The sequence below is a fragment of the Carcharhinus amblyrhynchos genome, chromosome 8 (assembly GCF_965287045.1).
Source record: "Carcharhinus amblyrhynchos chromosome 8, sCarAmb.v2.hapA, whole genome shotgun sequence".
Taxonomy (NCBI): Eukaryota; Metazoa; Chordata; class Chondrichthyes; order Carcharhiniformes; family Carcharhinidae; genus Carcharhinus; species Carcharhinus amblyrhynchos.
In genome coordinates, this window is record NC_137331.1 from 56,286,058 (window position 1) to 56,313,494 (window position 27,437).

A 27,437-nucleotide genomic window follows, 5' to 3' on the forward strand; every position below is an offset into this window, starting at 1 on the left:
CATTGGGCAACACGACAAAATCATTCAAATGAGGAGACAGCACAAAATTTGCATACTGTCTCTCTCTGCAGGAAGAAGCTTATTACAAATCGATTGTCCGACACCCCAAAACTGGCATATGCCTAAACTTTTGCCTTGCATATTCATAAAATGTTTTAGCGTTTGTTTTAGTATTGCATACTAATCTTTTCTCCTCCCTTTCTCTGCCTTTAGCTTCCTCCATTAACTTTCTCATTTCATTCCTTCACTTTCCATCATCATTCTGTTTGTTAATTGAACCTTGCTGCTGATATTTGCACCTTTTTCCATTGCAGGTCTTGTTTGAGCCATGTCTCAGTTAATGTAACTGTCATAATTCCATCCAGCAATTTGTGCCTGCCGAACCATCTTAGTTGTGCTCTGGATATTGTGTATATGCAGATTTAATGCTTCCTTCAGTACATGTGCTACTTTCCTCAATCAGGTCCCTGTGATTTGTGGGATATTTCTAATTTTACTGCTCACTGCTGCTATTTTCTGGTTGCTTTTCTTTGCCAAAGTCCTTTAAACCTTCACCAACAATATTAATTGACTTCTCGGCAAGAACAATGGTCTCAGCTTTGTTCAGATGTAAACTGTCCATGTTGTACCAACACCCCATCCTGGCTAGCCATGAGCACAGGAAGTGTCTCCAGTTGCTAGAGCTCAAGCTTTACAATTCTAGTCCATGGTCATGATTTCCCACGTAGAGCAGGATGTTAATGGGCTTCTGTTGGAAGAAATTTGTACATTGCTTTTTGCAGGCATGGTTTCAACAAAGAAACAAAAGCTTTTGTACTTTTCAAGTTAGTCAGCATAACCAGTTGCACTTCCGCAAGCCCTACTGAATTTAAAATAAGGTCATCAGGGTAACCTTCTGGAACATTAATGCAATCAATACTAAGGAAATAGATGCCAACGCAAATAGTCATAAGCTTTATACAATTTCCATCCCATTTTCCCTTGAGTCGGAAGAGAAAAAATACTTGATGTTTACTGGATCAGTTACGTAATAATGGTTTTATAAACACGTGAGGAAAAACATTCTTATTGTCTTTTCCAACCTGATTCACTTTTTCTTTGTATCAAGATCCTTTTCAGATCAGCGAACATGTCTGAAAGTAGTACATTAGGCGCCCGATGTTTAAATGTAGGCCATTAGGCTGGTCATTGGTGAAAAAAATCAAACTCCTACACCATTAGTTCTGCCTACTGCTTGTTAATCAGAATTTCTTTTCATGGCAGCTGACAAATTTGCTAATGACAAGTCAGTCCAGGGATATTGTTTCTTCTCTCAGGTTTGATTAGATGAATATTCAGATACACTGAGCACCACCGGAATCATGTTTCCCTGCCTTTACTGTTGTGGAATAGATGCTGTCAGCTTTTTTGGTGAAATTTATGCTCCACAAGCTCTCAGATGCTAGTGTTTGAAAATTTTGATTTTTGGTACACAGTACCTATAAACAGTGCTCCAGTATTTCTAAGCAGTGCTTCCTAAGCATATTTTTCCTGCTGTGATCCCATATTAATTCCTCAGTGTCATGTGGGCCAGGGTGTGTGGGATAGGGAGGACAGGAGGGCTGCGTCAGCATGTGAGAAGCTGCAAGTGACTCCTAAATAAGTGTAGGTGGGTTGTTTAGCTCCTGAGCAGTGAATGTAGTTGTTTAAACGACATGTCTTTTTAAAAGATTAAACACCTGCCTTTCTGTGTCTCTTTTGCACAGCAAACAGGTCTCAAAGATGTCCATTAGGTCCTGTCCATCAATCAAAAAAAATAAGAATTTAAAGGGGCTCCGCAGCTGTTAGCATTCAGCCTGAGCTCCACAGCTGCCTTTGCTGCGTCACAACTGGCAAACCCAAAATCTTGTGTTGCAACCCACAAAGAGGATTCTTATTCCTATTTAAAAATTAAAGATTTCAGGTTTCATTTGCAGAATGAAACAGGAAGGAAATTGATGAGACACAATAGAGTCCAAAATATGTGAGGAAAATATGTGAAAAAAAGAATGAATACATACAGTCCAGTTAAGATAAATTTCACCTCCATTACACCACTTATGGACTCACTATTAAAGTCTCATTTAACCCTCTTTAAATTTAAATGTGGAACTAAGAATCTATGTTTATTATTATGGCTTGAATAACTAACCTGCCACAAAGGTGGTGGAATATTAAGAAATAGAGATTAGACACATGGGAACAGTTACAATCTTGCTTTTAGTCAACAATTACTTGGGATGGACCAAGTCAGCCTCTGATTGATGACCCTCAGTCTTAAGGGGACTATTAATGTTGTATCTTTGAAAGTTTACCCCTGTACCTGCTCCATGCCCAACTTGAAATAAAGGTTGGAATTTGTTGCACCATGAGAATACAGGTGGTTGCAGCTGCCCTGAGTACAACCTTTGTTCTTTTCCCACCAAAAAAGTCCATTCAGGTCATCAAATTTGTGATGCCAGTAAGGCTGGCACAACACATGCTGTGTTATGTGCAGCTCAATCTGACTTCTGTCACAGTAGAATGGGTAAGTTGAGGTTAGTTTTCAGGACACCCCAAGGTTCCAGGCAGCTTGGTTCGGCCTGGGGTAAGTGACTGTTTCTGTGAAGATGGTGGCTTCAGTCATCCTAATGTTTAGCTGATGGAAATTGCAGTTCATCAAAAATGGGATATCAGACGAGCAAGCCAACAGCATACAAAGCAGGAAGTGATTAGGAGAAGTAGTATAGTAGTAGCTGTACATATAATTCACACTGTGAGTAGTGTGAACTATATACGTAACATATTAATTTGTTTTAACTCCCATCCTCTTCCTAAACCTCTGCAGATTTATATAAATTTCTTCAATATAAAGTCTCATGTTTTCGACTAAATCTTGAATATCTTTATTTGTCTTCCATTTATCCTACATTTTTTTAACTATTCTTCATTTCCAATAATAACCTGAAACATATATGGGGAGATTGTGTCGCGATGATAATGTTACTGGGCTAGTAATTCAGAGGCCCAGGCTAATGTCCTGGGTCATGGGTTCAAATACCACCGCAGCAGTTAGTGGAATTCAAATTCAATTAATAAATCTGGAATATAAATCTAGTTTTAGTAATTGTGACCATAAAAGTATCATTGATTGTCATTAAAAAAAAAAATCTGGTTCATTAATGTCCTTTAGGGAAGGAAATCTGCCATTCTCATCCATTCTGGACTACATGTGACTCCTGACGCACAGCAATATGGTCAACTCTGAAATGGCCTCATGGTGGCACAGTGGTTAGCACTGCTGCCTCACAGCACCAGGAACCTTGGTTCGATTCCCAGCTTGGGTTACTGTCTGTGTGTTCTCCCTGTGTCTGTGTGGATTTCTTCCAGATGCTCCTGTTTCCTCCCACAGTCTGAAAGATATGCTGGTTAGCATTGGCCATGCTAAATTCTCCCTCAGTGTACCCGAACAGGCATCAGAGTGTGGCGACTAGGGGATTTTCACAATAACTTCATTGCAGTGTTAATGTAAGCTTACTTGCGATACTAATAAATAAGCTTTAAACTTAGAAAGCTACTCAGTTCCAGGACAATTAGGGATGGGAAACCAGTGCTGGCATTAACAGGGATACACATATCAGTAATACACATCTCTTCAACGTGTTTGGCCCTCTCTCCATTCACATTGTCTGTACCTTTAAGAATTGATTACCTGTAAAGACTTCCAATCATTATCTTGTAAGTTGAGTTTGAGTCTGTATATGACCTGTTTGTGAACACAAGCCTTCACTCACCTGATAAAGGAGTCTGAGACTCTGAAAGCTAGTGCCAAATAAACCTGTTGGACTTTATCCTTGTGTTGTGAGACTTTTTACTGTGCCCACCCCAGTCCAACACTGGCATCTCCACATCATGATTACCAGTGATGCCCACAAAGAATTAAAAAAAACAGCAACATAGCAATACTTTCATCCTTCACTATAAAAAACATTGTGCAAAATCATGGAGTTGGAACCTGAAAATACCATTAACACTCAATATTCCATAATAAAAGCTCAATGTAACTTACTCAGTCAATAGCCCTTGCACATTACAATACCTGCAGTTTCACAAAAGAATTTATGTCAGTATTGTTTATCTATATTCTGCTGAGCTTATCCGTGTAGGGTTTGCAGAAACATGAACATTAAGGAGGTGACACATTTCTATTATGCCTGAATATTCTGATTTGTTGTAAACTTTGGATGCGTCTTTACACAGTGACATGATGACCCAACTGTAATTAATATATTGCTGTAAGATCTCTAGCGAGCACTTTGAGTTTATTATGAAGTGGATGAATGGTTTAGGTGTGTATTCTATTAAGTGATGTGGCTGGAGTGCACAACTAATTAGTTTTACAACTCCACAATTAATTTTCAGCCCTAATCCATGTCATCATCTAGTGTGCTGAAGTAGCAGAGTGTAGATTGAGCCATCTTGATGATCACATCATTTATAGTCCTTTAAGCAACTTGCTATATTCGGTAGGACAGAGTATTGCTGAAAAGAGACTTTTTTGTCAAAATTTTTCATCTTGCACTCATCTAGACATTCTTGTTGTTGGTATATCAAACCAATTTATGAAATACATCATGTTGTTTGTAAAAATGTATCATATACAACACTGAATTATCTAAAAGGAATCCCTTAAAATATGGATTCATCTTCCATTAATCCAAAGTCTACATGCCATTTCTGTCATCTTTCTGCAAACAGACCTTTAGGATTCTGATTTTTAAAATCACATTCTGAGCAGTCCATGCCCTATCAAGTGTAGTTTCAGATCACATTTAGCTTTTCCTAAAAACTTCTGTCATCAAAAAAATCTGTTTCCAAATGGTTTGAGTTCTGGGGGGAAAGGCACTGTAAGCTCCTGAGTTTCAGAAAAATGCAAATAAACACCGCAGAATCATTTCCCAGTGGAGATTTCTTTCTGCTTGAGTATGATGCCTTCTGGTTGTGTGTTTTTTAATTGTAAAGGTCAAGGGGGAGGTCAATGGCTATTATTGCTTGACTTTTAATCCAGAAACTCAGCTAATGTTTTGGGGACCTGGGTTTGAATCCCACCATGACAGATGGTGGAATGTGAATTCAATAAAAACAAAATCTGGAATTAAGAATCTACTCGTGACTGTGAAACCATTGTCAATTGTCAGAAAAACCCATCTGGTTTGCTAATGTCCTTTTAGGGAACAAAATCTGCCATCCTTATCTGGTTTGGCTCCAGGGCCACAACAATGTACTTGACTCTCAACTGCCTATGAAATGGCCTAGCAAGCCACTCAATCCAAGGAGAATTTGGGATGGGCAATAAATGCTGGCCAGCCAGTGATGCCCATCTTCCGTGTATAAAAAAAGAAGTACAAGATTGTTGAAGCCTGTTTCCTCATGGCAAAGGAACTTTGAGATATGGACTATCACAGAATTATTATTTGCTCTTATCTAGATAGAGGATCAAACAGGCTTAGAGAACCATTGATTAAAGATTGGGAGAAAGCAGTATGAATTTGTGGGCCCTGCATAACATTTAGTGTCCCTCAGAACAGTTAATTCGCTTGGCTTTCTCTTAACATCAAGAACCAGTAGCCTGCATGAATTGTGATCTCTGGGTGTCTCAATGTCAATGTTTTATCTGCTGTGCATTGTTTCTTCCAGTGAAGGTAATCCATAGTTGATGTGTGCAGGATATGAGGCTTTAATACACATTGAATTAAAAACATTTTCATTAATGTTTGTTTCATTTGGAAACAATACTTTATGAAGAAACCTACTAATCAAAATTAAACTCACTCTACGTGCCTCTTCTTGGGCCCACATGTAGAGGGAAATCCATTGGAACAACTAGCATGCCTTTGCTAACACCTGCGCTAACAACTCCCAGATCAAACTTGGCAGTACCATGTTCCAACCTGACTGGAAGATGTATGTCCTCAGAACAATGATGATAAAATTTAAATTTGTAAGACCTGTATCAAGCTCTGACTTGGCAGAGCTTGAATCCTTTATTATTTTTCTATTGCATAATGCACTTGATTTTTTTTTGGAGGTGTCAAAAAATTCAGATCAGAGCAAGGCTTTTCTTATAACAAATGGGGGGACGGTATGGATGGAGGTAGTGCAGGGAAGGAATCTCCTGACTCTCTATAGTGCACAGTTTTCTGAGAGGGATTGTATATGAGGTTTGCCTTTCTTTCCAGTGGAATAATTGAAGTATTCTATCGAAAATGCAGAAGACTTAAAATTTTGAGCCTGAGCAAATTGTCATTCTACGCTGTGCACAATATTGCAAATAATCTGATTCCATTACAGTATCGCAGAAGGAATGTTTAATTTTGAGGATCAGATAAGTAGTTATTTTGAATTCAAAGGAGCTCGAGACAGCCTTGAGGCAATAATATTTTCATTCATTAATTGCATGTATTATGTAAAAATAATATCAATTATTCATGATGTTGGCTTCCACAATTGAATTACCTGCCAGCATTCAGTATCTAAGCTCAAATATGAAAAACGATTATTTGAGAGAGATGGAATCTGTGGAACTATATGTAAAAGAGACAATGTTTTCAGGAGAGGTGGGGGGGTGGGAGGAGAGGAAATATGTGGTACTGAAAGGTGACACCAGTGTTGAGTAATGGAACTTTTTTGCAGTAAGTTTGGGTATCAGATTAGCTATAGTGCAGCAAGATCGAGTAACACTTGCTCTACTTTCACTTTAATGGTGGACTTCAATTCCAACCAGCAAGGACTTCGTTAGTTGCCATACTTGCTATCCTTGTGCTCTATCTGAAAGAGCCAATTTATGCTATGGGCTGGGAACTCGTTTTTCAGAACATTTCTGGTCAATGGGAGTGACTTTAAAACTACCCAAGAAGAACTGAGTTTCAATGGTCCTCTCCTTTATTTTAAGACTCTTGGAGCCATCAAAGAAAAATGATAGTTATTTCATCGGTCCAAACTGGAATTGATGCCAGGTGCCAGAGCTGGAAGGACACTGCTATTTCACTGCATGTTTATCAAGATGTGAACCATGTGAAGTCTTTACTTTATGGAAGGAAAGATTAAACTATGTTAGTTATTTAGATAACTTGCGAATTAGTATTTTGATTCAGATATTGAGGTTAACTGGTGCCTTGCTCTCAATCCTGATTCTGACTAGATTCAGATTTTTGCGTCTGTCACAAATGGTACTCAAGAAAAACATGACCTTTTTAAACTAAAATAATACAATATAATATTAATAATGAATACATTCAGGGTAAAGATACAATTTATATTCAATTAACCAAGCCATGCTTAATGTCACTAATATAATTTCAAATCTAAGCTCTAATTCTCCTTCCAGATGCCCAATCACTTGTACCATTTTAAAAATCGATGTTATTGAACATGTCACTGCATTAACCCTGCTAAAATACATATTTCTAAGCAATTCTTGATCTAAACTTATTCAGTGTATTTTTAATGTATTCTTGTGCTTTTTTTTCTATGTTAAATTACTTCACATGTCCATTTGATCTGAACTGCCTACAGAGCTAACATCAATCTCAATTAGAAAACCCTCTTATTCTTGTACAACAAAGAATGTTTTCTTACAGAATCGTATGTCTTTATTTTCTCTGTTAGGAAATACTTTCCCTGAGCTACTATCTTCAGTTTCATTAGCTGGTTCACAAAAAAATCAATCGCCTTCTCTGTAATATTCGGATAACCTGATCACTCTTTCACGAACAAAAATGCCACATTGTTTTTCCTACGATGCCATAGTTTAGGCACAAATACTCCCAACACAGGGTTTACAGATAGAAGATAAATCCACATGGCAGACGGGTCAGAAAAGTCAGTCCCATGTGACACAGGGGAAGGTGGTCAGTTGCTACACAGAGAGTACAGTGGAAATTAACAAGAATGTTGCCAGCGCTTGAAAATTGCAGCTATGAGGAAAGATTGGATAGGCTAGGGTTGTTTTCCTTCGAATAGAGGAAGCTGAGGGATGACCTAATTGAAGTAAACAAATTTATGAGGGATCTAGATAGGGTGGACAGGAATTACTTATTTCCCTTAGTGACAAGGTCAATTATCAAGGGGTATAGATTTAAGGTGATTGATAGAAGGATTAGAGGGGACATGAAGAAAACCTTTTCACCAAGCAGATGCTGTGTGACTGGAATTCACTGCCTGAGTTGTTGGTTGAAGCTGAAACATTCAATTTAATTACAAAGTACCTGCATCTGCACCTGAAGTATTATAAACTGAAAGGTGAGGGGACCAGGTGCTAGAAAGCCAGATTAAAATGAACAGTTAGTTTCCTTTCTTTTTTGTCCAGCACAACCACAATGGGCTCAATGGCCTCTTTCTGTGTCTTAACATTTCTGTAGTTCTAATTACCTGGCATCTCGGGTATTTTTTGGGAAAAGATGGCCAATATTGTTTCCTCAGTCACCATCAGAAAAACAGATTATTTAATCGCTATTACATTGCTCTTTGTGGGAGCTTCTGTACAAATTAGCTGCCAGATTTCCTGCATTACAAAAGTGACCACGCTTCAAAAGTATTTCATTGGTTAGTGGTTAGCATTGCTGCCTCGCAGCACCAGGGACCTGGGTTCAATTCCAGCCTCGGGTGTCTGCCTGTGCAGAGTTTGCAGGTTCTCCTTGTGTCTGTGTGGGTTTCCTCCGGGTGCTCTGTTTTCTCCCACATCCAAAGATGTGCAGGTCATGCCAAATTTCCCTTAATGTTTCAAGACATGTAGGTTAGAGGGATTAGAGGGGTAAATATGTGGGGTTACAGGGTAAGCCTGTGTGAGAGTCGATGCAGATTTGATGGGCCGAATTACCATCTCCTGTACTGTAGGGCTTCTAGGCTCTTAAAGCCTTTTGAGAGAGCGAATGATCATGAACGATGTTGTATGAATGCGAGCCATTTTTAAAAATTCTTTTAGATTGAGAGTATGATACTGGATGGATTTGAGTAAAGAAAAATCTCATCTTTGGACCTTTGAAATGACGATCTTGTTCCAGAAGGATGTTATCGAAAGTAGCATTGGATAAGTTGAATTTTGTAGATGATTGTAATATGGTTAAAGTGGCATAATTTTATTGCGCTGTCTGTTTATTGCTCCTCTATAAGTAACTTCTCCCAGCTCTTACACAGCAAATAACATTAAGTATTTAGCACTAAAGTTAGTTTTTGATAGTTGTTGCCGATGTGAATGTGTTTTTTGTTACTTCGAGGAAAGATTTACTACAAGTGAATAATAACCAGCTGCAATAAATAATTGAGCGTGTTTCCATTAGTACAGACAATAGATTGTTTTTATTATTCACCATTAGTTAAGCAAAATCTCAACCCATTCTTGTGTTCTAAAAACTCATTAAAAGGCAATAGTTTTAAAATACATTTACACTGTGTAACATTGTGTGCAGTACTTTTGTATTGATTTCTGTGCTACTGCTGCTAGCCCTCACTTTTTGGAATTGGAATTTTTCTATACTACAAAGCTAGTTCAATAGGCAGGGATTGTGGAAGGTTAAAAATATTGACAACATCTTATAAGTGATTCATGTATTATGAAACAAAGGGGGTTGAGGAGTTGGAATGGTGGAAGAGTGGACCAGGGTGTCACGGAGGGAGCAATCCCTCTGGAACACCCAGAAGAAACCCACACAGACCAGGAGTGAGGGGAAAGTATACTTTGGCAGAAATGGTGGAAGGTGATCCTTTGAATGTGGAGGCCGGAGACCCTATCTTGGGTGGAAGGGAGAAGGGGTGAGAGCAGAGGTGCAGAAAATGGGTTGAATCTGGGTGAGTATCTTGTCAACATCAGTAAGCGGCAAAACCTCAAAGGAAAAAGGCAGATGTGTCAGAAGTGCCATTTTCAAAGATGGCATTATTGGAATAGATATGACAGAGGCAAAGAAACTGGATGGAATGGGTTTGTAATAAATATTGGTGGTCAATCTATTGCTGGAAATGTAGAGATCAAGTGAGAAAGGAAGTGTCGGAGATGGACAATGTAGAGGTGAGAAGTGGAAATTAGAAGCAAAATCAGTAAAACTTTCCAAATCTGGATGAGAGCACATGTTCATTTTGGATGTTCTGATTTTTAAACTTGTTGCACCAGAATCCGGGATGATCAGTTCATTCTGAAGTACGTTAGTCATTTCTAAAAAAACACCACTTGAAACCAGTATGTCTGTGAAATGTAGAGGGTAAAGAATGAGAAAGGAAGTGTTTATTATTAAAATCACATAAGTTTTAAATTTACCATGTTGCATTATGTATGTTTTTGTTAACTAAATACATATTTTGTATTATTTTTCACTCTGCAGAAGTATTGCTGACCCTCAGGATTGTTATTCCTCCTGTTTTCAACAAGGTCCAGAAGATCCATGTGTTTGCTGATGTACAGTGCAAGGTCAACATTTAGGGTGGTAACAATTATAACCAACAAACAAACTCCACCAGATCAAGCCAAGAAAAGTACAGCAGCCAATTGAACCCTCAGCCAGGCTTGGAGAAGTTGTTTGTTACAAGAGTTGCTAACAGAGTGACAGGCTCCTTAGTAGCAACGTACTTGCCTACTGAAGCTGCTTTGCCCATTAATTGCATTCACCATAAGTGTGACTTAAGTCTGTCCTCACAACAGATTGACATCGGCGTCGAACCTTGTCCGATGAATGTATTTCTATCGTCGTTTTGCAGACTGAGCATATCTTTGCTCTTTTGATTTTGATCCTTGGTGGTTGCTGACTTTTCTGCTATTTAATCCAGTGTGCAGGCTTTCAGCCATGTTTTCCTCCAGCAGTATTTAGAAATGAAGCCTCTTTTTGAAAGGTTTTGCTGTGTGTAAAAGAAACAAGAACTTGCAGATAAATTGAGTGAATGCTGTAAGAGTAACAGATTTTGGTTTGGAAAGTATCTCGATGAAATTTGAAATTTGTTTTTATGTTTTTGATAAAACCAAATGGGAATAGACTTCAGGTAGTTTATTAGTTGATGTCAGCAAAAGAGTTAATGTATTATCTTTTTATACTGGGGTTCTGCTCTGTGGAGTCATGACTTAACATCCAGGGTGTATGATTTTTTTTTTTGGTCATCATTTTTAAATACAACAGTTAACAAGTAGAATGCTTCTGGCTCCACAGACCAAGACTACCTGTTAAACGTTCTCAACTCTGTAGATGCCCACCAATTACACAAAAATCACTTGTCCTACAGCTACTGTTACAAGTTGATAGAAAAAAAATCAAAGCACCAACAAACTCTGACCTGTTGCATAAGCAGATGGAAATGGTTTCTGATTCTTACAGTGGTTATGATCTTGTCGGTAATTCATGTCTGAATTGTGGCTCTTCTCCACTTCCCCTTTTGAGATACACGTACGAGTGGCCTCCCAGGTCAAGTTTCCACACCAGCTACCACAGGAGCAGCTGGTTTCTTCTGAGCTAGTGACTCATGGCACTACCCACATAACAAAAGACAGGAGCAGTTTACCCTCAGCCTCAGGAAAATTCCCACATCCCACCATCCTAGTAGCAGCAATGTCACCAACAAAAGCAATTGATTTTGTCTCAGCCAGGAGCTCATTGCCACTTCCCTCATTGCAGAGGCACCAAAAACTGTTCTGTCTTTCATCTGGTCCACATTCCTATTTCTATAGTCATAGTTGGTCTCTACTTGCAAAATATAACTGGCATCTTTTGAATCAAGGACTGATTTTTCCATTATCCCACTTCATTCTCTCCCCTTTCCTTTCACTTTTCTCAGAACAGTTACTGATCTCCCTCAGACTGTGCTCTGTTTCAGTGCCAAGCAGCAGGAGGTGACTCTTCTCAGAGAATCGACTGGTTCCTTGTGAACCAGGTTCCCTTGCAGCAGTCACTGGTCTCTTCTCTGTCCACTACAGCATGTGATTCTCTAACATGATCCTGCAAACCAAACTGAGCTGTGATCTGAAGTTCAGGTGCATCACTGAAAGCTGCCAGGTCTCTCTCCATCAAAAGCACTTTGAAATAATTTTGTCAAGACAAAATAACAGAAGCAAAGCTAAAAGTTATTTCCTGTCTCCCTCCTTTCTCTTTGTAGTATATTGCTTACATATTTTCGTATAGTTTTTATACAGCTAGCATGTGCTACTTCTGTTCGCTTGGAGAAAATATTGTATAATGGCTCTATTCGCATGAAGATGCAGAAAGATTACTGGCTCACTGCCAACTAACACATAGTGCAGAAATTGTGACACTTTTAGAGAAATGAGACAAATTCATTTTTGCTTAGAGGTGGCATCATGTAGAGAAAAGCTAACAGAATTAATTGCTGATTCACAATCTTTTAATGATAAAATACATTAATCTAAAAAAGTATTACAACCTCTCTCTTTAAATTTCATAATGCTTTTAAATAACTACCCTTGATCAATTAGTTTGACCTCCAATAATGGTATCAAACTGCAAAGAACTGTTGTCTTGATGTCTGCAAATTTTGGGTTACATAACATGAAAATTAATTATTGTTTGACCAGATCCACATCAAGTGATCCAAATCCCTTCATGCACATAGAGCCAATAATATGTTAAGCTTGATTTATAATATTTCTGGTCCCCCGTCAGCATCTTTCTATCTACGAAAAATGATGAACCATGCAACAAACAATCCATCTGAGACGGGCGATCTTCACATGCTGCACCTTTGCTGATAACTAGAGGCCATTCTTCGAGAGGCAGTTTCTGCTACAAGTGCCACCGATGAAGCTATTAAGTGTTATTGTGGGTTGTTTTCAGGGTTGAGAGGTGTTGCCAAGCCGCTATAGGCGCTGGCCATCACGGAGCTGTATGCCAGCTGACAGGAAGTGACTCAATTTTCCTCTGACATCGGCTAGTAACTCCCAATGCGATAATTGCTGTCTAGGGCCTTTGTGTCGGTTTGCAAACATCCTTAAAGTAAAGCTTTGGGCATCCTACAACTCATCTGGATCCTGTTACCTCACTATACAGAAAGTCCTTGGGTATGCAAATGTCTGTGAGACAATGAAGCCATCTTTGTTTGAGTGCTAACAAACTTGGGAGCTCTGCCTTTTGAGAGGACTGCCACTTGTGATAGCGTCTCGCCAGGATATACCCATAACGTCACAGACAGCAAAGGCAGGAATTGCCTATAAGAGCTTCTTATACCTGGTAGCATGATTTTTATTCTAATTTGGAATGTTGAATAAATCCAATTTAAGCTGGCCATTCTAATGACCTACATCAATATGTTCAAAATTTAGGATTTTGATTACTTTCCATTAAGTATCTATCTGGGTAAGTATGTTTGTTTCTCCCTATTCTGCATTTATTTTGTAACCAATGTGAAATGTTGATTTAGAGAGATTATGAAGTTTACTGGCACAATAAACCAAAAATTTAATATCACCAATTTAATTTGGGCAGAGGAGTTAAAACAATTAAATTGATCAGATTACAGTGAAATTCTACAGAGTAGATTAACTTCACCACAGTCCTATGTATATTAGTCGAGATCATTTTCAATGCCACATTGGTACGTTACACACACAGCTGTGTGTGTAAGCTTTTTCTAACGAATGGAACTCATCTTTACACTCATGACTGTGCTACTGGTATGTTTGGTTGAGTTTATTTGCATAAGCATTCGTGGGATAGTAATGCTAATGTTGTGAGCCATAACAAAATAAGGCATGGGCTGTTCAAGTTAATGTTCTAAATAGTTTATTGTTCATGATAGCCTTACAATGCTGTGGGATCAGAGAGTAAAGACTTTTTTGTAAGCTACAGAAACCCAGTACTTCATTACAATTTCCTAAATCCATTGGCAGTTTCCAGATGCAAAATGCTGCAGGTCTAGGACCAGATGTCATCACAAATAACATAATACAAACAGCCATAATATTTTCATATGGTACAGTATTTTGTAAATTAAGACAGGATGGCTTTTGGAAATTAGTTGGGTATATAAGCGTCTGAAGTATGTAATCAAGCAATAACTTTTACTTGAGCTTATGTTTTACATCCTGTAGAATTTTGATGAAGTAAAGTTCTTAAGTTGTTGATTCGAAGTGAGGTACAACAGTATTACATTAGATACCTTGGTAGCAATGTCTCCCTCTCTCTGTTATTGTGTAAATAAAGAATCATGATGCCTCTAAGTAGCTAATGCGTTTGATTCAGTAACATTCGTAAGGCCAGTAAATAAACTGGTGATTCTGACGTATATTGAGCAACTGTTTTTAGTTTTCCAAGTTGTACAAATATCATGCCTAACTACCCAACAAATTGCTACTTTGATCTGCATAGTTTCCCTCAATCTAATTGTATGATTAAAATTGGAAGACTTTGTGAATAAGTTGGAAGCAGGTGCTTACATTCTTAGTTTATCAAGCTATTATAAGGTCCTGATGCCTTTGTATGTGTGTGTCAGGCTACTTGGAACATGCTGTCAGTTATGGCCTCAAACCCACACTGATCATATTGATCACTGTATAGATATTGAATAACAGACCTGTTTTTGCCTCAACAGTTGCTTTTAGGAAGGAGTTCAGCCACATCTCAGCTACAGATCATTCAGTCGATAAAGAACTGTTCTTTCTGTATTGAAATGACATAATTGTGTTTCAGACTGCTTTGATATGATATAGCTTTATGTAAATATTGCTGTGAATTAGGAAAGTTTTCTGAAATGCAGGCATTTAATTTTGCAGATTTTAGAGCCTAGACCTTTGCATTTGTGTCTACGGGAACATTATGTAATACCTAACACGTTTTCTGTATTTATTCTATTTTGTATCTATGCTTTATCTTGCTAGGTATGGTTTACAACTGGATGTGTCACTGTTAGAATTGTGCAAAGGATAACTCTGCAATTGCCTACAGAGCCAAAAGATTTTTAAAACAAAAAAAAAACAAATCTGGTGTAAGCGAGGAGGTTCTATGTCATATGGTCACTTATGCTCTATATAGTGTAACCCCAATTTACAACTTCTATAGATTTGAATGCATCAAGGTCTATTCTCTTGGAAAGAGGATGCATGGGAGCTACTTTCATTGGGAAGCAACATCTCTCTGATTGCATTATGTTCAATCTATAACATTTTCCTCTAACAAATTTAAAGTAATGATGCAAAATTAACATTTGAGAACTATGTATTGTGATGCTATACACTGCAGACAAGCAGGGCTATGTAGCCCCGTTTGCAAAATCCAAAGATTTCACTGAGTTGATTTTAAAATACAGCTAAGCCATGATATGTTGGTGTGGTTCAACATCATTTTATAGTATTTCTACACAATTGATTGTTGACTGGATGCAGACACATTCTCTGTACAAACTATTCTACGGATTTTCAATTTGATAGGCAATTCCCTTCTATTTTTTTTTCATTTAGAGCTTGAACTTGTTTTGTAAAATCTGTCAATTTCTTAGTACAGTGCAGGAACCTCAAATGCTATAACTTAGCATAATGCCTTAGATATGTTTTTAATGTCCTGTATATTCCTAGCAGCTGTTTGTTGTATTATATTGTTTGTATAGTGAATTGTGTAAAATTTTTGGATGTGTCATCAGTTATTAATTTTTTTTGTCAGATAAATAGAAATATCAGCAATATGGGCCCATGGTTATTGCTTAGTTTTTTTTTGCTGTTATTTTGTTCCTTTGTGGTCAGTAGGGGTCACTCTTTGTAAAATGTTTTTTCTCCCATGTCTCTGAGAGGTGTATATTGAAAGTTGCAAATTCTAAGCAATATGTAAAGTAAGATTCTTCAGAAGGCTTACAGTGTTGCAAGTTCAGAGATGTATTTTTTTTAGTTCACACTAAACATCTTTGTTTTCTTCTTCAGGCATCCATGTTTGTACCCTTATTGTGAGCAATTTATGCCAAGTTAGGTATATTCAAAGAAATTTAAAAAAAAATACATTTATGCAAGTTGTTAACTAATATTGCTTTTGCTGATGTCATTTGCTTACTTGATGTTAAATAATGCTGTTGTAAATAAAGAATCCTGTTATTGCAATGTTTAATAAAATTTAATTCCTTTGAATTTTACATTTTTAATAAGGGAAATGCAATAAGGTCTATACTTGCATGTTGCACAAAAGGAAACGTCGGATTTTGTTGGGAACATTCCACATAGGTAACGTGGAAATATGTTGACCAGAACACACTCCCATTCTTTACACCAACCTGCACGTACACCCACTTAAGGCGCGTACTGCCTTAAGAAATCTGCAGTGATGTGGGCATCTGAGCTTAGTAGTACCCAATCCCCTCACACAAACCTTGCCTGGATCTGATTTATCTCTTCAATCTTGTGATGTTACTAATTGAACAATCCTGAGTATGCTAAGAGCTCCACTAACAATTAATTTAAGTTGATCAGTTGGTCTGTGACTCATTTATGTTTGCTAGAAACTGCATGTATTTAAATACAGGAATATGTCCAATCATTAAAGTACAAAGCATGGGGAACAAGAGTTCCCTGGTGCATTCTTCATGGCAATGCCCCACTCAATCAACATCCTTTTCTCATGCAGTATAAATTATTGCTCCCTTTGAAATTTGGTATTTTTGCTTTTGTCCTAATTAGCACAAGATGAAAAGCTTTGACAGCAAGTCTCTTTCTAGCAATACTCAACTCCGTACTACTCAACAACTCTTAAACATGCTGGAATAGAATGTTGATCTTTTAACTTTGGGTGAAAGTTACATATAGGTTATTTAAATCTCTGGGTAGTACCGTATTCCATTCTGGGCACTTCATCCTAGGAAGGATATATTGGCCCTGAATACAAATTATGACTCTGAAAGAGTTAAATTATTCAACTCTGAAGAGTGCGGTCAGAGCCAAGACCACTACACCATAGGCAGCTCAGCTGTGTGGAAGAGGATTGGTTAAGATGATAGTGATGGGGGAACAGACAGGCATTTTTACCACTGCAGATGTGACTCCAGGATGAAATGTTACTTCCCTAGTGCCAGGATCCAGAATGTCAGAGCAGCTGTAGGAAATGGAGGAGATGAACAGTCAGCGACTGGTTCATGTAAACAGCATAGGCAGAAAGAGGGTAGATTTTAGGGAATAGGCAAGAAATTGAGTATGATCTCATAGAAAGCGATTTTAAGTGACACTCAGTGCTACATGCTAGTGAGTAAGAAATGGGAGGATAGAACAACCAAATGTGAGTTTGGAGTAATGGTGCAGAAGAAAGGACTTTATATTAGTGGAGTGCTGGGAAATGATTCTGTGGAACAGACCAGACAGATTCCACTAGGCTGGGGCCATTATCATGGCATACAGATTTGCTAGGGATGTTGGTGAGAGTTTAAAATAACATGGCAAGGGAATGGGAACCTGAATGTAGATTCAGAAAGCTGAAAGCAAAAGACAGAAAATAAGTAATTAAAACAGAAAATGCTGGATATGTTTGGCAAGTCAGGCAGCATCTGTAGAGAGAAATAGATTTAACATTGCTAGTCTGTGATCTTTCATCAAAACTGGGGAATGTTAGAGATGTAATAGGTTTTGAGCAAGGGGTGGATGGGATAAGAACAAGAGGAAGATCTATGATAAGGTGGAAGACAAGAGATTGAATGACAGAAGCGTTGGTCTTACAGGGCCAAAGGGAATGATGATAAGCAAGAAATGAAAGTTTTACCTAGAGCAAGTGTGTTCCTGTCCAAAAATCAAAAAGGAAACAAAATGGAAAACAGTCTGAAATTGTTGAACTCAATGTCAAGTTTAGAAGGTTGTAAAGTGCCTGATCAAAAAATGAAGTATTATTTCTGAAGCTTGCATTGGAGCTTCACTGGAACAGTGCAGCAGACCAAGAACAGGAATGATACATGAGACCAAGATGAAGAATTAAAAAGATAGGCCACTGAAAGCTCAGAGTCATGTTTGAAGACTGAAAGGATTTGTTCCACAAAGTGGTCACCCAATCTGTATTTGGTCTCCCCAATGAGAACACCATGTTGTGAGCAGTGAATACAGTGGACTAAATTTGAAAGATATGAACATAAATTGCTGCCTCACCTGGAAGGTGTGCTTGGGGCCCTGAAAGGTGAGAAGAGAAGGGGTAAAAGGGCAGATATTGGATCTCCTGCATTTGAATGGAAAGGTGCCACAGGAAAGGGACAAGGTGTTGGGATGATTGGGAAATGGACCAGGGTGTGATGGAAGGAACAGTCCCAACAGAATGCTGAAAGGGGCGGGACGATATGTCTGTGGTAGTTCCACATGCATCCATTGAACGCAGAAGGTGGTGGGGCGAAGAAGGTGATGATGAGGGGAATCCTATGATGATTCTGGGAGGGAGAGGAAGGGTGAGAGCAAGAATGCAGGAGATGTTGTCACAGGCACTGTCAACAGTGAAGGGGTGGGGGGGTGCGTGTTACTGAAGTCCTAGTTGCAAAAAAAAAGCTCAGTATTGAAAGTAGCACCTATAGAACAGATGTGAGAGACAAGCAGTAATGGAGTCCTTACAGGGTTTAGAATGTAAGCCAATGTAGTTGAGATAGTCATGGGACTCAGTGGGCATAGAATGAATATTAAATTTGTAGCCCATTGCCAGAAATGCAAAGAGAAAAGTCAAGAAAGGGAAAGTAGGAGTGAGCAAAAAACCATGTGAAAGTAAGAGCAGGGGGAAATTAGAAACAAAGTTGAAGTTTTCCAATTTGGGGCAAGAGCAGGAAATGGCACCAATACAATCATCAATGTGACAGACAAGCCATTGACGGGAGAGGACCGCTGGAACAAGGAATGTTCCCCATATCCTATAAAACTGGCATAGTTAGGACCAAATTCATACAATTGGGTATGTAATGGGATAAAGCAAAGTACTTTGCAAAGTGCATATTGTTCAGCGTAGAAGAGGGGACAGTCAGAGTATTATTAATATATGACAGTGAATGCAGAACATTGAGCAAATAAAAGGTGGAAACTAGATAAAGGAGAAACTCAGTAATATTTGTTCCATCATGAGAAGCCTAGCGAATAAGGCAGGTGAGCTGAGGATAGTGATGGACAGTTGGAAGTATGATATAATTGCTATTACTGAAATATGGCTTGAAGAGCAGACTCTGGACTGAATTACCTGCCTCTATTTCTGATATTCTTTTGCTCTTATGGGCCTGAATATAGGAGACATGGTTAAGAAGTTTTCAGATAATATGAAAATTAACTAAGTGGTTGATAGTGAGGAAGAAAACTGTAGACTTTAGGAAGCTATCGTGCTGGAAAGAAAAGTGTCAAATAGAATCCACCTGGAGAAGTGAGGTAACGCACTTGGGGAGGACAAATAAGACAAGGGAATACACATTAAATAATAACAATTTGAGGAGTGTTGAGGAACAAAGAGACCTTGGTATGCATGTCTACAGATCCCTAAGGAACTGCCTTCTATCAGTAAGGTCTGGAGGAGGGAGCTGAGTCTAGGGTAACGAAATTTGCTGATAACATAAGAACATAAGAAATAGGAGCAGGAGTAGGCCATCTAGCCCTTCGAGCCTGCCCCGCCATTCAATAAGATCATGGCTGATCTGTCGTGGCTCAGTTCCACTTTCCCGCCCTCTCCCCATAACCCTTAATCCCCTCGCTTATCATGATGACACAAAGATGAGTGGAAAAGCAAATTGCGTGGAGGGTGTGGAAAGTCTGCAGAGAGATCTGGATAGGCTGAGTGAGTGGGCGAGGACCTGGCAGATGGAGTATAATGTTAGCAAATGTGAGGTTATCCACTTTGGTAGAAATAATAGTAGGAGGGATTATTATTTAAAAGGCGAAAAGCTGCAGCATGCTACAGTGCAGAGGGACCTGGGGGTCCTTGTGCATGAATCGCAAAAACCCAGTCTGCAGGTGCAGCAGATGATCAAGTAGGCGAATGGAATAAAGAACAAAGAACAACACAGCACGGGAAACAGGCCCTTCTGCCCAACGAGCCTGTGCCGCCATCTTAACAATGTGTTTTTCCTCCTCCACCCTTGACCCATGTCTATGCTTATGGTACCCCCATTGGAAACCAGATTAAGGGGAGAATAATTTAGGGACAATTTGTTACACCAATCAGCCTAAGAGCACATCTTTGGGTTGTGGGAGGAAACCGGAGCACCCGGAGGAAACCCACGCAAACTCCCACAGACACTGGCCCAAATCCATATATCTGCACAGCAAACAGTGCTAGTCACTGAGCTGCTGTGGTGCCCAAATGTTGGCCTTTATAGCGAGGGGGATAGAATATAAAAGTAGGGAGGTCTTGCTGCAACTGTACAGGGCACTGGTGAGGCCGCATCTGGAGTACTGTGTGCAGTTTTGGTCGCTGCACTTGCGGAAGGATATATTGGCCTTGGAGGGAGTGCAGGGAAGGTTCACTAGGCTGATACTGGAGATGAGGGGGTTAGCTTATGAGGACAGATTAAATAGACTGGGTCTGTACTCGTTGGAGTTTAGAAGGCTGAGGGGGGATCTTATAGAGACGTATAAGATAATGAAGGGGATAGATAGGGTAGCGGTAGAGAGATTCTTCCTGCTTAGAAAGGACAGCAGAACTAGAGGGCACAGCCTCAAGATAAGGGGGGATGCAGTTTAGATCGGAGTTGAGGAGGAACTTCTTCACTCAAAGGGTGGTGAGTCTCTGGCATTCTCTGCCCATTGAAGTGGTGGAGGCTACCTCGCTGAATATGTTTAAGTCACAGGTAGATAGGTTTCTGATAGACAAGGGAATTAAGGGTTATGGGGAGAAAGCGGGAAAGTGGAACTGATCCACTCAAGATCAAGCATGATCTTGTTGAATGGCAGGGCAGGCTCGAAGGGCTAGATGGCCTACTCCTGCTCCTATTTCTTATGTTCTTTTGTTCTTAGGTGATCAAGATATACAGAGTACTTTCCTTCATTGACTAAAGCCTAGAGTATGTGAGCAGGGAGGCCATGCTAGAACTAAATAAAACACTAGTTAGACTGCAGCTACAGTATTATAGGAGCAGCATAGTGGTTAGTACTGCTGCCTCACAGTTCCAGGGGCCCAGATTCGATTCCTGGCTTGGGTCACTGTCTAGGTGGAGTCTGCAGATTCTCCACATGTCTGTGTGGGTTTCCTCCGGGTGCTCCGGTTTCCTCTTATATTCTGAAAGACGTGTTGGTTAGGTGCATTAACCTGAACAGCTACCTGACTGTGGAGACTGGGGGAATTTCATAGTAACTTCATTGCAGTGTTAATGTAAGCCTTACTCGTGACTAATAAATGAACTTTAGTATTGTGTTCTGGTCATCACATGAGAGAAAGGATGTGATTACACTAGAGAGGGAACAGACAATTAATGAGGATGTTGCCAGGAATTGAGAACTTTAGCTATGAGGAATGATTGGATAGACTTGAGATCATTCTATTGTAACAGAAAAGGCTGAAGAGAGATTTACTGAAAGATATGTGTGAGGAGTCCAGATAAGTGGACAGGAAGAAGTATTTCCTTTAGCAGAGAAGTCAAAAACCAGGGATCAAAGATGAGTCGCAAAAACCCAGCTTGCAGATGCAGCAGGTGGTCAGGAAGGCGAATGGGATGCTGGCCTTCATAGCGAGGGGGATTGAATATAAAAGTAGGGAGGTCTTGCTGCGGCTGTATAGGGCATTAGTGAGGCCGCAGCTGGAGTACTGTGTGCAGTTTTGGTCGCCGCACTTACGCAAGGATATTTTGGCCTTGGAGGGAGTGCAGAGGAGGTTTACTAGGCTGATGCCGGAGTTGAGGGGGTTGAGCTATGAGGAGAGGCTGAATAAACCAGGCTTGTACTCGTTAGAGTTTAGAAGAATGAGGGGAGATCTCATTGAGACATATAAGATGATGAATGGGATGGATAGGATAGAGGTGGAGAGACTCTTCCCGCTCAGAAAGGACAGTAGGACTAGGGGGCACAGCCTCAAGATAAAGGGGGGGGCGGTTTAGAACGGAGTTGAGGAAGAATTTCTTCACTCAAAGGGTGGTGAATCTCTGGAATTCTCTGCCCGTTGAAGTGGTGGAGGCTACCTCGCTAAATATTTTTAAGAAGCGGGTTGATGGGTTTTTGATAAGCGAGGGGATTAAGGGTTATGGGGAGAGGGCGGGAATGTGGAACTGAGCCACGACAGATCAGCCATGATCTTATTGAATGGCGGGGCAGGCTCGAAGGGCTAGATGGCCTACTCCTGCTCCTATTTCTTATGTTCTTATGTTCTTAAAAAGGAGTCGGGTGGTTTTATCATCACAATGATGGGGATCTGGAGCACCTGAAGAGAGTGGTGGAGGCAGAAATTCTTGTCAAATTCAGATATGTACTTGAGTTGCAGTAATACAAAACTGCTGGAAGGTGGGATTCAACTGATTTAACTCTTAGCTGCGTGGACATGATGGGCTGGATATATGACATAAATATTTCTACGAATGCCACACAAAGCCAAGTCAAGGACCAGTGACCTAGAAAGATCCTGCAATTAACAGCAACTTGTGTTCCACTATCTAAATCTTTAAAGTGGTCGTACAGGTACATCAGCCTGGGGATATGGATAATGAGGAGAGTGCACTGAATGATACTCCACATGCAGGAGCAGGAGCAGACAGTGGTAACACAGGAGAAGTAGAAAGCTGAAATTGAAATCAGCTCACTTATTTCCTTAGCTAATGAGGAGATGGATCAAGATCTCCAGGGACCTTTATAGCAGATGACATTCAGAGCCTCACCAATCACTAAAGTCTTTGACAAGCCTTCCATATCTGGCTTGTATGGTGAAAGAATTGTGAAAGAATCCACAACTTACATGTGTGTTGTGTTAATGAACAAGATACCTGTAATCCATGCATGGAACACATGGTAAGTACCAGAGATATCTGAAAAGATACCAAAGCACTACTTTGCCTCTTTTATGCATGGTTAGATTTTGGTTCATTGTCTCTTCTGGGACATGATGTAGATATGCCGGCATTGGACTGGGGTAAACACAGTAAAAAGTCTGACAACACCAAGTTTTAGTCCAACCGATTTATTTGATAGTAAACTCACTAGCTTTCGAGGGGACTCCCTCTTCGTCAGGTGAATGGAGAGTTCTGGCCTCGGACAGAGCATATAAAGCACGGACAGTTTAGAGATTACTGATTAGAATGCGAATCTTTACACCTAACCTGCTGTTCAAGACCTAAAGTGGCTGACAATGTGTGTGGAAGGAACACTGATCACAGGTTAAAGAGGTGTGTATTGTCTCCAGACAGTACAGTGAGTGAGGTTTTGCAAACCCAGGCAAGTCACAGGGGTTACAGCTGGTGCGACATGAACCCAAGATCCCTGTTGAGACCGTCCTCGTGTGTGGAACTTGGCTATCAGTCTCTGCTCAGCGACTCTGCGCTGCATGGGAGACCATGCAGACGCTACGACAATGGATGAATGAACATCGCTCGACAATCACCAGGCAAGACTGTTCCCTTCCTGTTGGTGAACACTTCAGTGTTCACGGGCATTCAGCCTCTGACCTTCGGGTAAGCATTCTCCAAGGCGGCCTTCACGACACACGACAGCGCAGAGTCGCTGAGCAGAGACTGATAGCCAAGTTCCGCACACATGAGGACGGTCTCAGCAGGGATCTTGGGTTCATGTCGCACTATCTGTAACCCCCGTGACTTGCCTGGGTTTGCAAAACCTCACTCACTGTGCTGTCTGGAGACAATACACATCTCTTTAACCTGTGATCAGTGCTTCTTCCACACACATTATCAGCCACTTTAGGACTTGAACAGCAGGTTAGGTGTAAAGATTCGCATTCTAATCAGTAATCTCTAAACTGTCTGTGCTTTATACGCTCTGTCCGAGGCCAGAATTCTCCATTCACCTGATGAAGAGGGGAACCTCGAAAGCTTGTGAGTTTACTATCAAATAAATCGGTTGGACTAAAACCTGTTGTTGTCAGACTTTCTTCTGGGACAGACATTGCTCTTGTTTTTACTAATCGTAACACTTATTAGGACTCTTGTGTAAATCAGAAGACACACTGGCACAGTCCCCAAGCCACACATATATGGGATGGGCTGTTGACAATATACTTACAGGATGACAACATGTTTGTACCTTTCCACAACTGTCGTCCAATAACTCCACAAATGTGGGAATGTGGGCAGGGTCAGGTTATCCTGCAGCTGAAAAAATGGTGCACCTTGCATCTAGACAATTTCAGAACCCTACTTAGAGAGTTTATCGCCAATCTCTGTCTCTGGAACCTCTCAGAATATAGCAGCCATTTACTTTCTGTCCTCCAGCCACTGGAAAAACATATAGAAGAAGATTAGATCATTAATAGAGCACACCAGTCACATGCAAGAATGGTTAGCACAGTTAACTTGCTAGCAAGGTACATGGATCACATTTAGAGGAATAATATTAGATGGTACTTAATATGTACCTTTCCCACAGATTTGTTTTTGGAAACTATATCACCAGATGACCAAAGTGTCAGGACTTGGCAGCTCTATGGGAAGTATATTGAAGACGGAGAGAGGAGTGGATGAGGTCATTACGAGCCTCCTCAAAGACAGTCCGTCAAATAACTTTCACAATTGGCAGAAAGTGGGCCACTGGTGGTATTCTTAGTCCCCTGTAAGTTGTCCCTTGATGGTCAGTTCTTCCATTCACTTGGATAATCTATGTTGATTTCTTGTTGTATAACAGGGTTACACAGCATCCAGCAGATGATATGTGGGTCTTTAGCAAGGTATGCAAATTTACATGATCCCTATGGAGAACCTGATGATGGCACGTTGATAAAAACATCCTATTTTTATCGTGTTTAGCAGCTGAAGGGTTAAGCCAGATTTTCTAGAACCTAATTCCATGTTTTTGTTTCAAGGTCAAATAATCCATGCAATGTGGAATGCCTTAAAACTAAGGCATCATAATTATTACTGGGGAAAGGCCATTGACCTCTATGATCTCCTTCAGCTGCACATTAATAAATTGGTAGCTCACTGTTCATAAATGCCACTTGCATGCAGAAGTATGCAAATACCTAACTATACAAACAATGTGACTTGGGGAAATTCTTCACTGGAGGGTGATGTAGGGTGCTGGTGGTGATGTTAAGGAGAACCTGAATTCTCCTCCTATTGGGAAAGGGGTAATAGAGGGTGATTTAGAGCCCAGCCCCTCTGTCTGCAGGATGGCAGCACACTCAGAATCTGGAAAGCACCAGTGAGTTTCCAAGTTCCGATCTCCCTGGCCACCCGCTGGTGGAGTGGCATGAAACATGCTGCAGGATTGCAGAAAGCGCATTGTGGGGTTTGAACCCACGCAAATCTTGGTTGCTTTCAAAAACTGGGGTGACCAGTAATCAATCTCCAATTCTTTTTGCCCACAAATAACAAACAAACAAAATCAGTAAAACTCTATCAGAAGAAATCCAATCATGTCTGTAAATTGCTACTCTTCAAACATGGCCTAGCAACCTGAATTAAACCATAATGTTTTGAATGAGTAGAGGCCAGAGTTTGGCCTACACACCTAACTGACGTCATTTCTGCTCTATTGAAAATGTCATCAAGCTCCCGGTTTTTCCTACATATTGGAATGCTAAGCAATATCAGACACAAAACAGGCAGAGATCTAACATTTCATTCCATTTTCCACACTGTTACATTCCTTGTTCATTTATTTATGCAGCATAGTAACCTGGCTTGGGTTACTGTCTGTGTGAAGTTTGCACATTCTCCTCATGTCTGCATGGGTTTCCTCCAGGTGATCCGGTTTCCTCCCACAGTCCAAAGATGTGCAGGTTAGGTTGATTGGCCATGCTAAAATTGCCCCTTAAGTGACCTGAGATGCGTAGGTTAGAGGGATTAGTGGGTAAAATATGTAGGGATAGGTGGGGTAGGGCCTGGGTGGGATTGTGGTCAGTGCAGACTCGATGGGCCGAAGGGCCTCCTTCTGCACTGTAGGGTTCTATGATTGATTCTATAATCCCTCTAACCTACACATCTCAGGACACTAAGGGGCAATTTTAGCATGGCCAATCAACCTAACCAGCACATCTTTGGATTGTGAGAGGAAACCGGAGCACCTGGAGGAAACCCATGCAGACACGAGGAGAATGTGCAAACTTCACACAGACAGTAACCCAAGCCAGGTTACTATGCTGCATAAATAAATGAACAAAGAATGTAACAGTGTGGAGAATGGAATGAAATGTTAGATCTCTGCCTGTTTTGTATCTGATATTGCTTAGCATTCCAATATGTAGGAAAAACTGGGAGCTTGATGAAATTTTTAATAGAGCAGAAGTGATGTCAGTTAAGTGTGCAGGCCAAACTCTGGCCTCTACTGGTTCAAAACATTACTATTTAATTCAGGTTGCTAGGCCATGCTTGAACAGCTGTATGTAGATGAACAGCAACTTGCAAAAGGAAATAAATGGAGAAGGGAGAAGTAAATCTACAGTCATTCTTAACTGTTGGAAAAAAGCATCAACTGGTTATCATGTCATACAGAAGATCCCACCATCAATCTTCAGTCTGTTAGTCACCACAGTCAGCCTTGGTGCCTGACTTCAGGAGCATAAACTTGGCCAGGATTCACACTCTTGATCAGGAACCAGTGCCCCTGTTAAAAGGATACACCTATAGAATCAAGATGAAGATAGGGTGAAGCTCTGCCTCACATAATGCAATATCCGTTACTGCCTGTGACTATACGTGAACAATGGCTACTTCCCAGAGATTGATCTGCAAATGGAATGTTGTCCCAGCAGGCTATTTAACTAACAGAAGTGTTGGCTCGTCATGGACTCATTGTTAGATACCACACATGGTTAGAAAGTATAACAACAACCCGACAGCTCAATGAAGTTGAATGGTGCAAAACCAAAAACATATAGAATGGACGTGAACAGAGAGCATGGAGAAAGTTGAGTGTATTTGCCTACTAAACAGTTGACTACACATCAAAAGTATTTCATTGATTGTGATTCACCTTGGAATGCTCTGAGATGTAAATTGTAAACCATTCATGCTTTTATTCTTACAGAAGAAACTTCTTCCATTGCTGGAAATTTATTAGTGTCACAAGTAGACCTACATTAACACTGCAGTGAAGTTACTGTGAAAATCCCCTAATTGGCACATTCTGATGCCTGTTTGGGTACACTGAGGGAGAATTTAGCAAGGCAATGCACCGAACCATCACATCTTTCAGACTTACTCAGAGGGTAGTAAGGGTGTGGAATGCCCTGCCTGCAGCAGTTGTGGACTCGCCAACTTTAAGGGTGTTCAAATGGTCAGTGGATAGGCATATGGATAACATTGGAATAGTTTAGGTTAGAGGGTCATTAGATTGGTTCCACTGGTCGGTGCAACATCGAGGGCCGAAGGGCCTGTACTGCGCTGTAATG

General features: G+C 40.2%; 1 protein-coding gene across 11 annotated transcripts in view; it reads left to right on the forward strand.

The window, feature by feature from the left end:
• The window catches only part of ncoa2 (nuclear receptor coactivator 2), a 270,081-nt gene extending 256,492 nt beyond the window's left edge, over window positions 1–13,589 (forward strand). For all 11 annotated transcript variants that reach the window (XM_080194101.1, XM_080194100.1, XM_080194109.1 and 8 more), the window contains one exon: window positions 10,371–13,589. In XM_080194101.1, the coding sequence (XP_080050227.1) occupies window positions 10,371–10,382 (12 nt within the window). In that variant the 3' untranslated portion in view covers window positions 10,383–13,589. The remainder of the gene's footprint in view (window positions 1–10,370) is intronic.
• Window positions 13,590–27,437: the final 13,848 nt, after the last annotated feature.